Source organism: Dermacentor andersoni, chromosome 1 (genome assembly GCF_023375885.2).
Source record: "Dermacentor andersoni chromosome 1, qqDerAnde1_hic_scaffold, whole genome shotgun sequence".
Lineage (NCBI taxonomy): Eukaryota > Metazoa > Arthropoda > Arachnida > Ixodida > Ixodidae > Dermacentor > Dermacentor andersoni.
This window is the reverse complement of record NC_092814.1, coordinates 146969762-146983903: the sequence shown is the minus strand read 5'-3', so window position 1 is coordinate 146983903 and position 14142 is coordinate 146969762. Positions and strand designations below refer to the sequence as shown.

Genomic DNA, 14142 nt, shown 5'->3' with positions numbered 1-14142 from the left:
AGGGGCATGCGAGAACGGGTGAGCTCGCTTATCTGCTGCAGAAATAAGTGCGCATAATTTAAAAAAATTATATATACAATTGAGAAAATAATATAAACGGGAGAGTAGGATCGTCGAGCAAGTATATCCCTGTTTCGAGAGAGGGCAACGTTAACAGCGTGTGTTTTCTAGAACATGAGTGGAGCCGCCGGCCATTTATCAGCCATTTAACATCGAGTTAGTATAACTAGTTAGTTATGCTAACTCTATGTATACGAATGAGCCATCCAAAGCACATACCTCGCTACTTGTACTCGTTCCGATTCCCTACACAGTGTCCCTACACAGCAAGTGGTCTGCACACTTTGCCATTGACCCGTGATGTTCCCTGCCTGTACAAATTTGAAGGCAAGGAACGGTAGATCCTTTCCCATTAGCCGAAGCACTCTCAACTCACAAATGACGAGAGTTATCGCGTTCACGGGGCCTTTCAGTTTTAAACGCAAAAAATAATTAAGATACAAAAAGCTCGCGCACTCTATACATAGATAGGCACTATCGCACTTGTCGATTTGCAGAGTCCTACACTATGTCACCTACACTTAGCTGATGTGGTTAGCTGATGCCGTTACGCATCAGCTAACCGCAGTTTCTCGAGCCTGCAGGTGTGCTCGCCAATAATCCGAATTTTCACCGGAAAGGTGGCTTCACTGCACACAGATACAATATGATGGAAAGCTTCGGATGTTGCGACTGTGGAGTTGTAGTAACGCGACTGAAAACTCTGCATAAGAAATATGATTTGGACCGCAGCTTCAAGATGTGCCGAGGATCCCCGGTTTTTACAGTAACCCAAAGCAGATTTTTATAATTTTTTATTTTTTTCATCGAACGTGGCGAAGGCAATGTTATGCCAAGGTTTAGAAAATGTTCCTCGACAAATTTTATTTTCGCACACAAAATCCTGAGCGGAATTACAAAAGAATGAACTCTTCATGTACCGCTCTTCTTATCAACTAATATCTCCTCTTAATCTTAAAGCGTTGTGCCGTCCACTGCAGCCAATATGGGGTATTACGTCCTAAAGCTTGTGGGGATGCGCGACTCTCACGCGTCCCCTGATATGTTGTTTTCTCGCATAGCTCCCGTCTCCTGTAATCCGGCTTTGCCGCGTGACTTTACTGCGGCGGTCGGTATGCTTGCAAGGTAGTACGAAAGATGGCGCGAGTGTTGCTCTGCTAACGGCGGGGTTACTTGGGCGCCATAAAGGAGAAGGCCCTTCCTCTTTGGCTCGGGCTCGGTATGCGGCGCGGACGTTCTGCGGGTGCGCCGATCCATGCTTCTGCGAGACCGCCTCGTTAGGCCTACCCCAGAATGGACGAACTCGATCGTTCGAACACGCCTACGTTCGCGTGACCGTACGCGCGAACGACCAGGCGTTGGTGTCCAGCATGGGGCGAACATATTTGCTCGTTATCCAGTCGCGGTGAGTCGGACTTCCGCGATTTGTCGGGCGCCCATCGGTATGTTTTGTGGATAGCAATTCGACTAGCAGGCATTAGACTATGAGAGGAGCAATAAATGCCCTTGTGATTGTTTGCACTACTGTGTTGTCGTTCCTTTGTCCCAAGAGCACGGGTGAGAACCCCACAAGCTGCACAATAGAATACGACGAACTCTATAATAATGTAGGGCTTGACTAGATCAAGCTTGTCTGCGTGGGGTTCTGTGACTCGTAGTTAAATACAAATACACGCGTGTGTTTTTATTTATTTATTTTTTTGCATTCCAACTCCACGCTGCCGCCGAAGAAAATCTAACCTCGCGACCTCGCGCTCAGCTGGCGAACGCAAAAAAAAAAGAAAAACAAGAAAAGGAGGAAGAAAAGAAAGCACTTATGCGATAATTCATTTATTGATTTATTCCGCTTTTGCTCCTGTCATAATAGCGATTTATAGTAAATGAAATAAGCAGGAACGTTGGACTGATTGAGAATATCTTCGGCGCCGTCCACAGAAGGCCGAGATGACCACCCACCGTTATACGGAGTAGAGATAATGCCGTCATTCATGCAGTCATGCGGTGCAACCTGTGCGCAGGGAAAAAAAGAGTGAAACTGAAAAAATAATGCGGGGGAATTAAGGAATGGAGGCAAAGTCTACTGCGAGAAATGCGCAGCCCCGACTCTGTTCTCGCAACTTGCCATGCAGGCCTGTACGAGTACATCCGCGCAATCACGTGCCGGTGCCCGTATTGCCTTTCACGCTAGCTATGAATGGCGCCATTCCAAGACGGTGGGTTGTCCCATATGGTGGATGGTTGCCTCAGCATGCTGTGGAAAGCGGTGAAGACATGTGTCAAACGCGATGACGTCCACTTGAGCGTATAGTGTCATCGTAGTAGGAGCTGTGCATCCGCCCTGTTATCTCGGTGGATATATAGTAGTTGCGCTGCTAACCAGGGGGTCCCAGGTTCAATTCCTGGCCGGGGTGGCCGCATTTTCGATGCCACCAGTTATATGCAAAAACGCTCGTGTATTCTGACAACCCCAGGTGGTCAGAATTAATGCAGAATTATTTAACCAGTTGGACTTGTTGGTTGCGTCTGTGTACTTCGTGTGCCTCCTTTGTCTCCGTCGGTTCCCGCGCTGTAGCCTTCTATTAATTGAAGCGCGTGGGTTCCTGGGTGTATTTTCATCACGTGCCAGAGTCTACTGGTAAGAGGCAGTCTATTTCCGATCATGCGTCATGAAACGGGCAGGCCACTGCTACTCGCGCTCGTCGCCACGCAACGAAGACGGCCGCTGCACGCACGTGGACCAAGCGCGGTGATGCTGGCACCGGGACGACCTCCAATAGCAGGAGGAGTGCCACAAAGCGAGAGGCGCGAGTAGCTGCGGCCTCACCAATGCAGCATCGCATGCTCAAAGCTTATGTGATCTAGAATATACCTCGAACCAGCTTATCTCCTGTAACATGGCGAAAACGCACTCCGGAGCTCTGTGCTCCAGACAAGTGTGGCCGAGGCTGTACAAATTTAAGGGTTTGCGACTTATCCATCGAGCATTGTTTGTTTCACTCACTTCCGCGTTTCAGCTTACTCACCATGACAGCAGCGTCGCACCAGTCTAGCTGCGGTTTGCCAGGAACCAACGATGCTTTGTGCTCGTAGTAAATGCTGAGAATGGGTGCCACGCTTTCGCGATATTCTGTGCTTTTCGGCCTGCAACAGCAAGTAAAACCACAACAGTAGTTTTAATGCGTCGATTTTTTTTTTTTGTCTGGGTTGCCACACGGCATAATGCCGGAACGAAATTAAATATTAACGTGGAGGGTCCCTTTCATGCAGATACTGCAACAGCGACTTACTAAATGTATTGTCTACAGGTATGAGCCATCCTTCAGGTTGGCCGCTCCTCAAATTCACACCCGTAAGTACACTATCGCGGACTCTCTTTGTGTCAGGACACATCCAAAGTAGATGGTGGGCGTCTGCTGCCGACGCAGGAGTGGAACACTTTGGACATCGTCTTCATGCGGTTGGCCTCAGGTGCAAGTGATGGTTGGTGCAATGTTTGTTATAAATTGATTTTTTTTTCTTTCGTTCAGCGCCCCTGATTTAAAGGATCAATGTCCACACCCGCCACCACAGTCTCGTTACGTATACACGCCGTCTGCCACGAAACACACCTGTAACTTAACTGACCCAGCGTGACCATAACTGATGTGGGTAGCTGTCGCAGTGTCGTATTTATGGCGTTACCCTCCTTTAAGTGTTACAACATCATCACAAAGTTTTTAGTTCGCTACGGCCACTATTGCATGGGGGATATACACATTTGTACAAAAATCTAGAAGGCAAAGGCCGGGTCATCCACCCTCGTGGCTCAGTGATGGTTGCCAACTGGCCGGTCTTGCACTGGCACAGTCAGTTTTTCCCTCGTGATGCCGACGCCGTTTGCCGGTTTTTCAGTTATCGCTAAATCGGCACATTATTGGGGGTGATAATATTAAAGTTTTACAGAAGTAAAAAAAAATATGCTGCAGATAACATAATCCTAGTCCTTGAATTGGATTATTCAGTGAGGCGGACATTACTTGCACGAGAAATAGAAACACATATTCAACAAATTAACAAAAACGCTAATTATCTTTTGAACTAATTGCTTTACGGCAAATATTGCAACTTACTAATTGTAGACGGTGACTTTGCAAGGCGTATCCACTTCGAATAAATTTCCAGAATGATACTGGTTTGGAGACATGCGTCATCAAACTCGACGTAAAAATGCACTGTTGCATTTACATTTTTAACGAAACACTCTTCGATGCATTAAAGCACAAAAGTAACTGGAACGCCCATGTATTTCGTCCGACACTTTGGGAGATAATATCTCAAAGTGGTGTCATCCTGGAAATTCATTTCAAATGAACACATCTTGCAAACTCACCGGCTACATGTATTTCGTAAACTGCAACATGAACGTGCCGTAAAGTGATTAATTGAGGAGTTAATTTGTGAATATCTGATAATTAGTTGACTATATGTTTCGATTTCTCGTGCTAGTAATGTTTGACTCTTCGAATAATACAGCTCAGTGACAAGAATAATGCTATCTGCCATCGGCGATTTTTTAAAAATTAGTAAAGCTACAAAGTGATCGCCCCGTATAAGACGCATCGCAAGCGATTTCCCGAGCGTTAATAAGGAGCAGACAAATGAATGACCGCCCTATAGCGGATTCATTCCTAATTTCTTAAATTTTTCAGCGTCGTGTTATCTGAGGTTGACTACCCGCCGTGGTTGCTCAGTGGCTATGATGTGCTGCTGAGCACAAGGTCGCGGGATCTAATCCCGGCCACGGCGGCCGCACTTCGGTGGGGACGAAATGCGAAAACACCCGTGTACTTAGATTTAAGTGCACGTTAAAGAACCCCAGGTGGTCGAAATTTCCGGAGTCCTCCACTACGGCGTGCCTCATAATCGGAAAGTGGTTTTGGCACGTAAAACCCCGTAATTTTAAATTATCTGAGGTTGACTGAACTGTCAATCCTTTGGCTTTATATTTTTTTCTTCATGAACTTTCTCATTGAGTCCAAGCGCATCTTTTGCTTCTCTGCAATTAGTTCCATCTTATTGCACTTGCGTAAGGAAACTGCTACTAGAACAAGGACGGACACAGAGGAACGAGACTAAACAGGTGAAGCACTTGGGCGTTTATTTAAAAACAAATGACGAAAGAAAAGCGAAAACGAAGGAAAAAAAGTCATAAATGTGGACCACGTGTCTTCAATTGCCGCTCAGGAGATCCATTTCGTGCCTTGTCAAGCTGGTCGAATTGCTTGAATGCTGGCGCACTCGCGTGCTGTTCCAGATAACATGGCGTACGCTTCCAAAATTTCTATGTTTTTATCCACGACCTTGCTAGAATTGATGTGTCAGCGAAAATTGACTTGCACTTTCAACTGACTTGTATACGCACTTGCACGAGGCCGCATGCGTACTACAAGCAGGCTCAAGGAACTGTGCTTCTCACGTACAAATTGTAACAGTTGTAGCGTGGCTTTTGTTTCAGAGCTGCTGGTGCCATGTCGATTTGTTACTTCTATAACAGCAGTTGTGAACTCGAAAGTTCGCCCATCGTGTTCGTCCGTGTGTAACGCTCTAGCTCAAACCGGCGTAATGTAAAAAGTCACAACGAGCAGGAAGACCCCGAGATGGAACCAAATATCCTGCTACATCAGGTCTATATGGTTTTAACCACTACGCCACGGCCTCACTCTGTCGCTTGCTTGCCGGAAACACACCTCGGAACACAAAACCGCGAGACGCCGTCAGAAAGAATGGCGCACAGCAAAGACCGCCGAGGTACACAACCCATCCGCGGTGTGATCCATTGTCGTATACCTAGGACGACGACGGCTCTAGTACACGTACACTTGCCGTGCAATTCCATGCTCAGTTTGTCCTTGAATGTTAACCAGCTAGCCAGCTGTGCTATCCAAGCAATAAATCGGGAGAGTTTTGCGTACCGACTCTAAAAATAGGCTCCCATTCAGTAACCATCTATGTATTGGACAAAATATAATGTGTGTAGTCGTTAGTGCTCAGCTGCATCCTAGTTTATCTTAGCATGAAAAGAGATGGCAATCAATTATTAGCATTCACATCATCCGTCTGATTATTCCAGGGAAATCGGTAAATTTAGTAGGTCATTCAGGTAAGTCAGAAACAAAAGTGGACGTACCGATCATTGCGGAACTCCTTGCGCTAGCATTACTTCGGATGACGATGTTGCATTACTTATCCATTCATTAAAAAAAAAAAGCCCCATTCACGACACTTATGGGGCGTCCATCTGAAATCAGTAGATCTCCAAGAGATTTCCGACAGATCTCCTGTTCGCTCCCCGTAGTTTTGTACTGATGTTTAGGAGATTTAAGTATGTCCCGCGGATGAAGTGTTTTCACGTGGTATCCCTCCGCATACGCACCTGATTGGGTACTTCTCTCCGGGATCCCTTCCGAGGTGGAAGAGAACCGGCGACGCCGTGTGGTTGAGCTGCTCGCGGGAGGTCACCTCGTCGACCACCACCCCGGGGCAGAAGTCGATGCCCTGCACGTGGCGTGCGCCGCGCGTTATCCGGCACGCGTATCGTGATGTGCACCGGCGCGAACGCTGTAGACACCGTACGGGCACTTTGTATTCTACACGTCGTCCTCTTCTATAAGTCGGGCAAGGTGACGAAGATGAGAGGAGAATGCCAAACTATACACTCGCCATATTACAGAAGCCTTATACACTCTTAGAATTAGCGCACGCAAGAGCCCGTTTCCATAAACCTAAACTCCCCTTGGAGTGTTTTGTACTTTCCCGTTTCTTTGCACGCGCAGTCCAATAGCGTGCCCTAACTTCAAGTCCCCTGTATCGAAAGCTCCCCATTGACAATGTGATAAGCTCCCGCCGCAGCTCGCTCTGGCTTCGGTCTTTCTACGTGTTTCTTTGTTTCTATGCGTGGACAAAAGACCTGTACGGCCTTACGAAGGTACAAACGCGCGCACACAATTCTGAAATCGGTTTATCGTACTGCCACTGCTTCCAAATTTTCCATACAAACAACCGTCCTCAAGGCTCTAATAAGATGTTAATTAACGAATTTTTGTTAATTAGTCTTTAGAAACTCAGGTTGTTAGAGGCAAAGTATCTCCGCCTCACCGACGAAATCCTCTGCAAGAACGCCACTTTCGCTACGCTCGTAGTTCCTTTATAAAAAAATCTGTATAGCTTAACAAAAAAACGCACTATGTTAATTGCACTATGTATAAGTTTACGTCATTCATTACACTACATTTGTCATTTGTATGTACGGGCAGTCTTTTTTATGCACTATAGGCCTGTATACAGACAATTTGTTTTCGTTAATTTAATTTTTCTATGTTGTATTTTCGTGATTGTGTTTGTTTCTTTTAGTTAGCTTGCTCTTCTTTAATACATCCCCCCATTGTTATTATTAACCGAAGGCCCCGTTGCAGTCTTTGACTTTGGGACCCTCGTCTGTATATTGTCTCTTACCAATTCATTGTATTTAAAGAATAATAAACTGAAATTGAAACTGACTTGACAGACGTCAAGTATTTTCCTTGTTCGTACAAAAATTAATTCTAATTTGTTTGCAAATAATTCATTAGCGGCTGGAAACCGCACCAAAACATCAAATTTTGCCGCCGAGCATCAATAAGAATAATGCACAACATCCCACGTGATGCCTATCATTATTGTTATTTTTTTGTGAGCCAATTAAAAAGCTTTTTTTCTCTCCCTCTCTTTCGCGGATCGTGGGGTGCAAGGTAGGTTGCACGTGACTGCGTGCAGCCTGCCGAGCCCTATTTATACCACTCTTACAAATTGAATTTACGACACGTTACACATGATTACATATGCTCACACATTCCCGCGTAGCGAGGGCCCGGAATTGTTTTGAGCGCGGCATCGATAATTCGCCTAGCTCTTCGACCGCGAACACTGAAATGTCGCACATAACTGGGATCCCTTGCACGGGTGACAGTGTGTTATCTATGTGCTCACGAGTGATCCTGCACTCGTCGCGTTCATTGCGTACATACCTGCTTGAACTCCTCCAAAGAATTAGTCCAGGTCCAGAAGTGCGCCTTGTAGAGGCCGTTGCGTACCGCCATCAGCTCGTTGCCGCGGTAGTAAAACACTGGCCTGCGTGAGGGCTACAATTACACGCTATGGAGGAGGTGCCCTTTGCAACGCTGTAATCGTATAAGAATTTCAAAATTTGAAACCGTGCGAAACAAAAATCACACGACGGTTACGAGTGTTTACCACGAATGTTTAAGCGTTAGCTGTTGTGGGGGCTAGGCGTTTTCGGTCCCGATCTCGAGCTCGCCGAATCGCTCGGTGGTCTGGAGGTCCTGCTTCATTCAGTGTAAACTTCCTCCAGCGAAATTTCAGTGCAAATGTTGTCTTATAGCGTTCCGGTTTAACCTCCTGCGCTCCTCTCCGATGCCCGACGCGCAGCAGCATGCCGAGCGAGCCACCACCGTCGGCGCTCCCGTCAAAAGATAAAGACGGAGTGATGTTAAGCACCATATGGCTAACGTGACGCGACGGCAAACGCCCGCACCGACACCGACTCGCGAAGGGAAAGGCGAGTGATTTGCGCCACGTGATCAAACTCTCCTCTCTCACTGGTGAGGTCGCACGCAGCATCGCATGCGCATCCATTAAAGGTAACACCTTCTGGCGCGATGCCAAGTTCTGCGCTGCGGACGGTGCCGGCGACACGAAACAGTTGAATGAGCTAAGCTAACGCTTTAAAATAATGTGGTCACCTTAGCGTGATGTCCTCTTCGCAAGCCGGTTGTAACGCATCATTTGAAGGAGCACCTACAGCCAAGAAATGTGTATTCAACATATATATATATATATTTTTTAAATTATGGGGTTTAACGTGCCAAAACCACTTTCTGATTATGAGGCACGCCGTAGTGGGGGACTCCGGAAATTTCGACCACCTGGGGTTCTTTAACGTGCACCTAAATCTAAGTACACGGGTGTTTTCGCTTTTCGCCCCCATCGAAATGCGGCCGCCGTGGCCGGGATTCGATCCCGCGAACTCGTGCTCAGCAGCCCAACACCATAGCCGCTGAGCAACCACAGCGGGTTTCAACATATTTGCAACCTGCTAAGCCAATAAGTCGTCTCTTCAAAACAAGTTTTTTTTTTTTGTTAACAATTCTTGTTGACTATTTTATGACAGTAGCCATATCAAACGAGGCTTTCCCATTACGGTAAAAACTTTTGCATATAACACTCTTGTTCTGTATATTTCATTTATTATGCACTTCTTAAACAATATAAAAATACTTTAATTTTCGCACTTTAGAAAATTTCGGAAAAGCTCATTTAGATTTTAATCTTTTCGCGTCAATCAAAATGTAAGCATTAGCAGAAGCACACGCGCCACCACGTGCGCTTCCACCAATGAGAGAGGAGGGTGGAGGTCTGAGAGATGAGAGAGCAGGTCTGCGGACAATGCCAACAACACGAAACTGAGGAACGAGCTAAGGAAAGCTAATGCTTTAAAATAGTTGGACCTTAGGAAAGGTAGCATTTCTAGTCTCACGTGTGGCGATCACAAACCAGCTATATCGCATGTGGTAGAATACGTACAAGCAGCTTGTTTCGTTGTATAATTTTTTAATCTAATTTAGAAATAGGCATTATCGCCCGAAAGGCGAAGCAGTGGCGGCGATAGCAAGGTATTAGACAAATTCACGAAGTGAGGTTCGTAGTTTTATCGGCCGTGTAAGTTGTAGTAAAACTTTGCTTATTAATTAGATTAAGCATGGTATCACCCGTACACATGCATGCATGAACACATCGCACTTGAACGCTCGCTGTCACAACGCTGGCGTCATGAAGAGCCCCGGAAGCGGGCAGGGGACGCGTCGTGTTGCCTCTCGCTTCAACGTGTCTCTGAAACTTAAAACTACGCGACCTCCAACTCTGGGCGCGCGGCAAGACTGCGCGCGGAAGCAACTAGCCATCTCGGCTCTCTCACTATTTGCACCCGCCGCAGATTACCTGCGCGGGCAGGCATGCGTAGCCACGGCCGGGTTAGAGGAGGAGACGCCCGCCCTACCGCCCCCATCCCCTAGCGCGCGCTTGGTCACATTGCCGCACGCTCAACTCACCCCCTTCCCCCTTGCACATGCTTTGTAACGGGACCTTCAACATTGGGCGCGCGGTATGACAGCGCGTATCAAGCTGCCATCCCTCTCGCCTCACCCTGGCACGCTTCCCCACGCACCCATAACATGCGGCGCGCGAGGCGTGATCTTATCGAACTTGCACTTTACGCGGAACCTCACGGCGACGACGACGGCTAAAATTCGCTTGGAGTGTCCATATAACTATCACAATAAAAAAGGCAGCGCAGGGGCTCCGAGGCTGCGCAGGGGGTGACGGCGAAGTTTGAAGTTCTGGATTCATTTTGATCCACCGGGCGCCGGGCGCCCTTGTTGCATATGTTGCTACTTGTTGCTACTGCACCTTGTTGCATATATGCAACATACCGATAAACGGCCATAATAACAAAATCTAAGTTCAGTTGGTTCTTCCTGTACATGATGTTGCATTTCTGCAACAATAGTTTGAAAAAGGCACCTTCATTCTCTGCCCTCTGTGTTCATTCTGCGCAATTATTGCCAAACAAACATGGTGGACGCTGCTCGCGCCAGCACGTAGCTATACAGGTAAGTTTTGACAGTTATAAATGCCTTTCTCAACGGAATAACCTGTTAAAAAAATGTTAAGCTGTGTAATACATCCTCCTAATCGTTTAGATGGCAAAAAACATTTTTTTTCTCGCAATAGTTTGCTTCTCACGACGGAAAGTTACTACGTTGCGTATTTGCAACAACGTGCTCACTGGGTTTGTTTTTTGTTCTCAAACTAGAAATGAACCTTTCAACGCTTTTATTGCCGAGCAATTCCGTCAGATAGCCAAGACAATGAACTTTCCGGGAGTGACGACGACCCCGAGTGTAAGTCTGTTTGGATTTATCGTGTGTGAAATGTGTTGCCTGGTGGAATGCCCGAATTTTTTTATCAGGGTGTGTGTGTGCGCGCGCTGCTGTATCGCATCGTTACGGCTTCACCCTTATATCTGTGCTCCTGCGTTTTAAATTTTTGGTTATAACCCGAAGACACCGTGCATAGTGGTTCCGTCTTTCAATATACAGAGGCACCTTGCTTTCTCTATCTGCATTTCGCTTTGTTTTACCGCCTATTTTATTCCCTGTATATCGCTGTCTGTTTGGGCTGCAGATGTTCAAACTGATCTCGAAAAGCTAAGTGACAGCACAAGCGAGTCGAGTGCATGCTCCGATGAGGACGAAGGTACAGCAAATGGCGCAACACCTGACCACCGCTTTATACAAGCTAAGAGAAGGATCATTTCGAAGAAGGCGAATCTAGTGAGAGATCCAGAGACAGTTCAGTTCTCCAGACAAAGTGAACTCCAAGAGTAAATTTCACAACTAGAGACACCATTCCAATACTTCAAGTTTCTCTTCCACGGCTCGCTGATTTAGCTATTTGCAGATCAGAGCAATTTGTATGCGCTTCAGAAAGACGTGAGTCAGTCCCTTTGTACCACCGCAGAAGATATGGAAGTGCTTATTGGGACGTGCCGCATGTGGATGTCGATCACTCAAATGAGGAAGTCGAGGTGCTACTGGAGTTCAGAAACCAGGGTTAGCCAAGTGGCTGACAACTTTCCTGTGGGCTTTGAAAAACTGAAGCATAACACCCACTTCATTGACAATAGTACTCCCGGCCCAAAGGACGCGCCAGGAAGAGATCGGCTTACGAAAATGCGTCCTCTCATTGATACCATCAATGATCAGTTGTCGCTTGTGCCTCTTGAAGAGAATCTGTCTATTGACGAACAGATCAGACCCTTCAAAGGTAGCAGCTCCCTCAAGCAGTACTGTCCCAAGAAGCCCCAAAAATGGGATTACAATGTTTTCGTGCTCTCCGGTGTAAGCGGCTTCTCCTACAAATTGGAGGTGTATACCAGACAGGAGAACTCGGCGCTAGGACGTTTAGGAGAGAGAGAGAATAAACTTTTTATTGTACGAAGGAACTCCGTGGGGTTAATCTCGGGTGGAGCCTTCTTGTAGAGCCCCACTGGCCGTAGCGGCTCGCCGGGCCTGGTCCAGGGTCGCCAGTTGGCTTCCCAGTGCCAGCTCGGAAAGCCGTGCCTCCCAAGACCACGTCGTGAGTGTTTGTGATGAGCTCACCAGCCTAGATACTGCCTGGGCTGGGCGCTCCGTACACTGGTAAGTAATGTGTGTCAGTGTGGCTGTGTGGTCGTTACACCACGGACATATCCCTGTTGTGTATACCTCTGGAAAGATTGCGTGCAGTCTCGATATGTGCGGGTATGTGTTTGTTTGAAGGCGGCGCCAGTCCCTGGCTTGTTGGCTGCTTAAGTTGGGATGTGGAGGAGCGCACTTCCGTCTGGTAAGGCGCTGGTACTCCAAAATCTGCCTGCCAGTGATGGTTTCCTCATGGTAATCTGAAGGGGGTCCCGAGGAGGGTTCTGCAGCTCGGCCAGCAAGTCCTCGAGCTACGCAGTTCGCCTCCTCGTTGCCCCCCAGGCCCGTGTGCCCCGGGCACCAGGCGACGGCATGGTCCTCAGTCAATCCGGGGCCCAGGATATCAGTGACGCACCTGGGAAGTGTGCCTCTGAGGTATAACCGACAGGCGGCCTGTGAATCTGTCAGAATGTATGCGGGGCGACCCCTTCGCTCTGCTTCTCTTACGTTTAGGAGAGCCTGACTGTGGAGCGAGTGAAAATGTTGTTGTTCGCTTGAGTAGAATGATTCCGAGAGGCGTACACCACAAAGTGTACTTCGACAACTATTTCAACTCGCACATGTACCCGACTGACACGTGGTCATACCATTCCTGAGCTTGCGCAGATGAGTTTTGTGTCTTCTTTCTTTTTTCGCCTCAGTGCTCCCTTCAGTTGATAGTGGGCGTTCGTGTTGTCCACTTCTCTACTCTTATGTCCTGTCTGCACGCCTCACCTCTTTTTTGCATAATGAATCATTACCAACTAGCTCAGCTTTCTGTCGTTCTAATATTTCAACTGCCCAACTTTGCAGGTGTACCTAGAAAAAGACTGTACACTGCATTGGTACTGTGCGGACAAACCGGGTCCCTGCAGTGAGCCTTCCTAGCGAGCAGGAAATGAAAAAAAAAATTACCGACGATTACGTTACTTCCTAATGCGAAATTTGAGCGCAGCAAATAAGCTGTTTCACCTTTTCGATAGATTGAGGCAAAGAAATCGAGCAACACATGTATGCGCTATCACAGAATTTTTTTTTTATTTTTCACACGTATTCCTTTAACAAAGACTCCACTAACAGTTCTTGACAGTCATGAAGGAAGCTTTGTGGTCGGAGAAATAGACTGATATATGTTCGACTTGGTACACCAATGCTTGATTCTCAAAGACGAGATCTATACAAGTGCCTCGCGAGGTTGTCACAGCCGTGGGACGCGTTACGAGCGAGAGGAACGGGATGTTCTCCCGCATAAGTGTTAGGAAATTGCTGTTTGTCTTTATGTCAACATTAAAGTCCCCCACTACTAACATCGGTGTGGATCGATGGACGGTTAATGCGAGTTGCAGGAAGTGCACGACGTCTTTCGTGAGTACTCCTGGATCATCTCGACGGCGGCGACGGTAAGCTTCTGCTTCGGCGGCACGCACCTCTGGATTCTGACGGCGACGGCGCTGGGCCTCTGCTCTGGCAGCTCGTTTAGCAGCAGCAGCAGCAGCAGACGGAGGACTTCCATCGGTCGTCTCGCTCATGGCTCAGAAAGAACTGGCAGATAATTTCGCAGTGGCGAACGGCAGCGGCAATTTCGGCTCGGGCGGTGCACATATACAGATCCGCCGCCACCGATCTGGCTCTCTGATTGCCACCGCACAGGGCGAACGGCAGCGGCAATTTCGGCTCGGGCGGTGCACATATACAGATCCGCCGCCACCGATCTGGCTCTCTGATTGCCACCGCACAGGGGTTGCATTGGAGGAGGAGCGAAGAAAGGAAT

At 47.6% G+C, this 14142-nt stretch overlaps 1 protein-coding gene across 6 annotated transcripts in view; it reads right to left on the bottom strand.

Moving 5' to 3' along the window:
- Positions 1–14142, bottom strand: part of LOC126544873 (N-acetylgalactosamine-6-sulfatase-like) — a 46416-nt gene that overhangs the window by 3932 nt on the left and 28342 nt on the right. For 3 of the 6 annotated variants that reach the window (XM_055062131.2, XM_055062130.2, XM_055062134.1), the window contains 4 exons: positions 8103–8205; positions 6473–6657; positions 3084–3201; positions 2–2068 (listed from right to left, as the gene is read on the bottom strand). In XM_055062131.2, the coding sequence (XP_054918106.1) occupies positions 1919–2068; positions 3084–3201; positions 6473–6657; positions 8103–8205 (556 nt within the window). In that variant the 3' untranslated portion in view covers positions 2–1918. Of the gene's footprint in view, position 1; positions 2069–3083; positions 3202–6472; positions 6658–8102; positions 8206–14142 lie in introns of those variants that run through there. The other 3 variants (XM_055062132.2, XM_055062133.2, XM_050192405.3) reach the window with 3 other exon arrangements.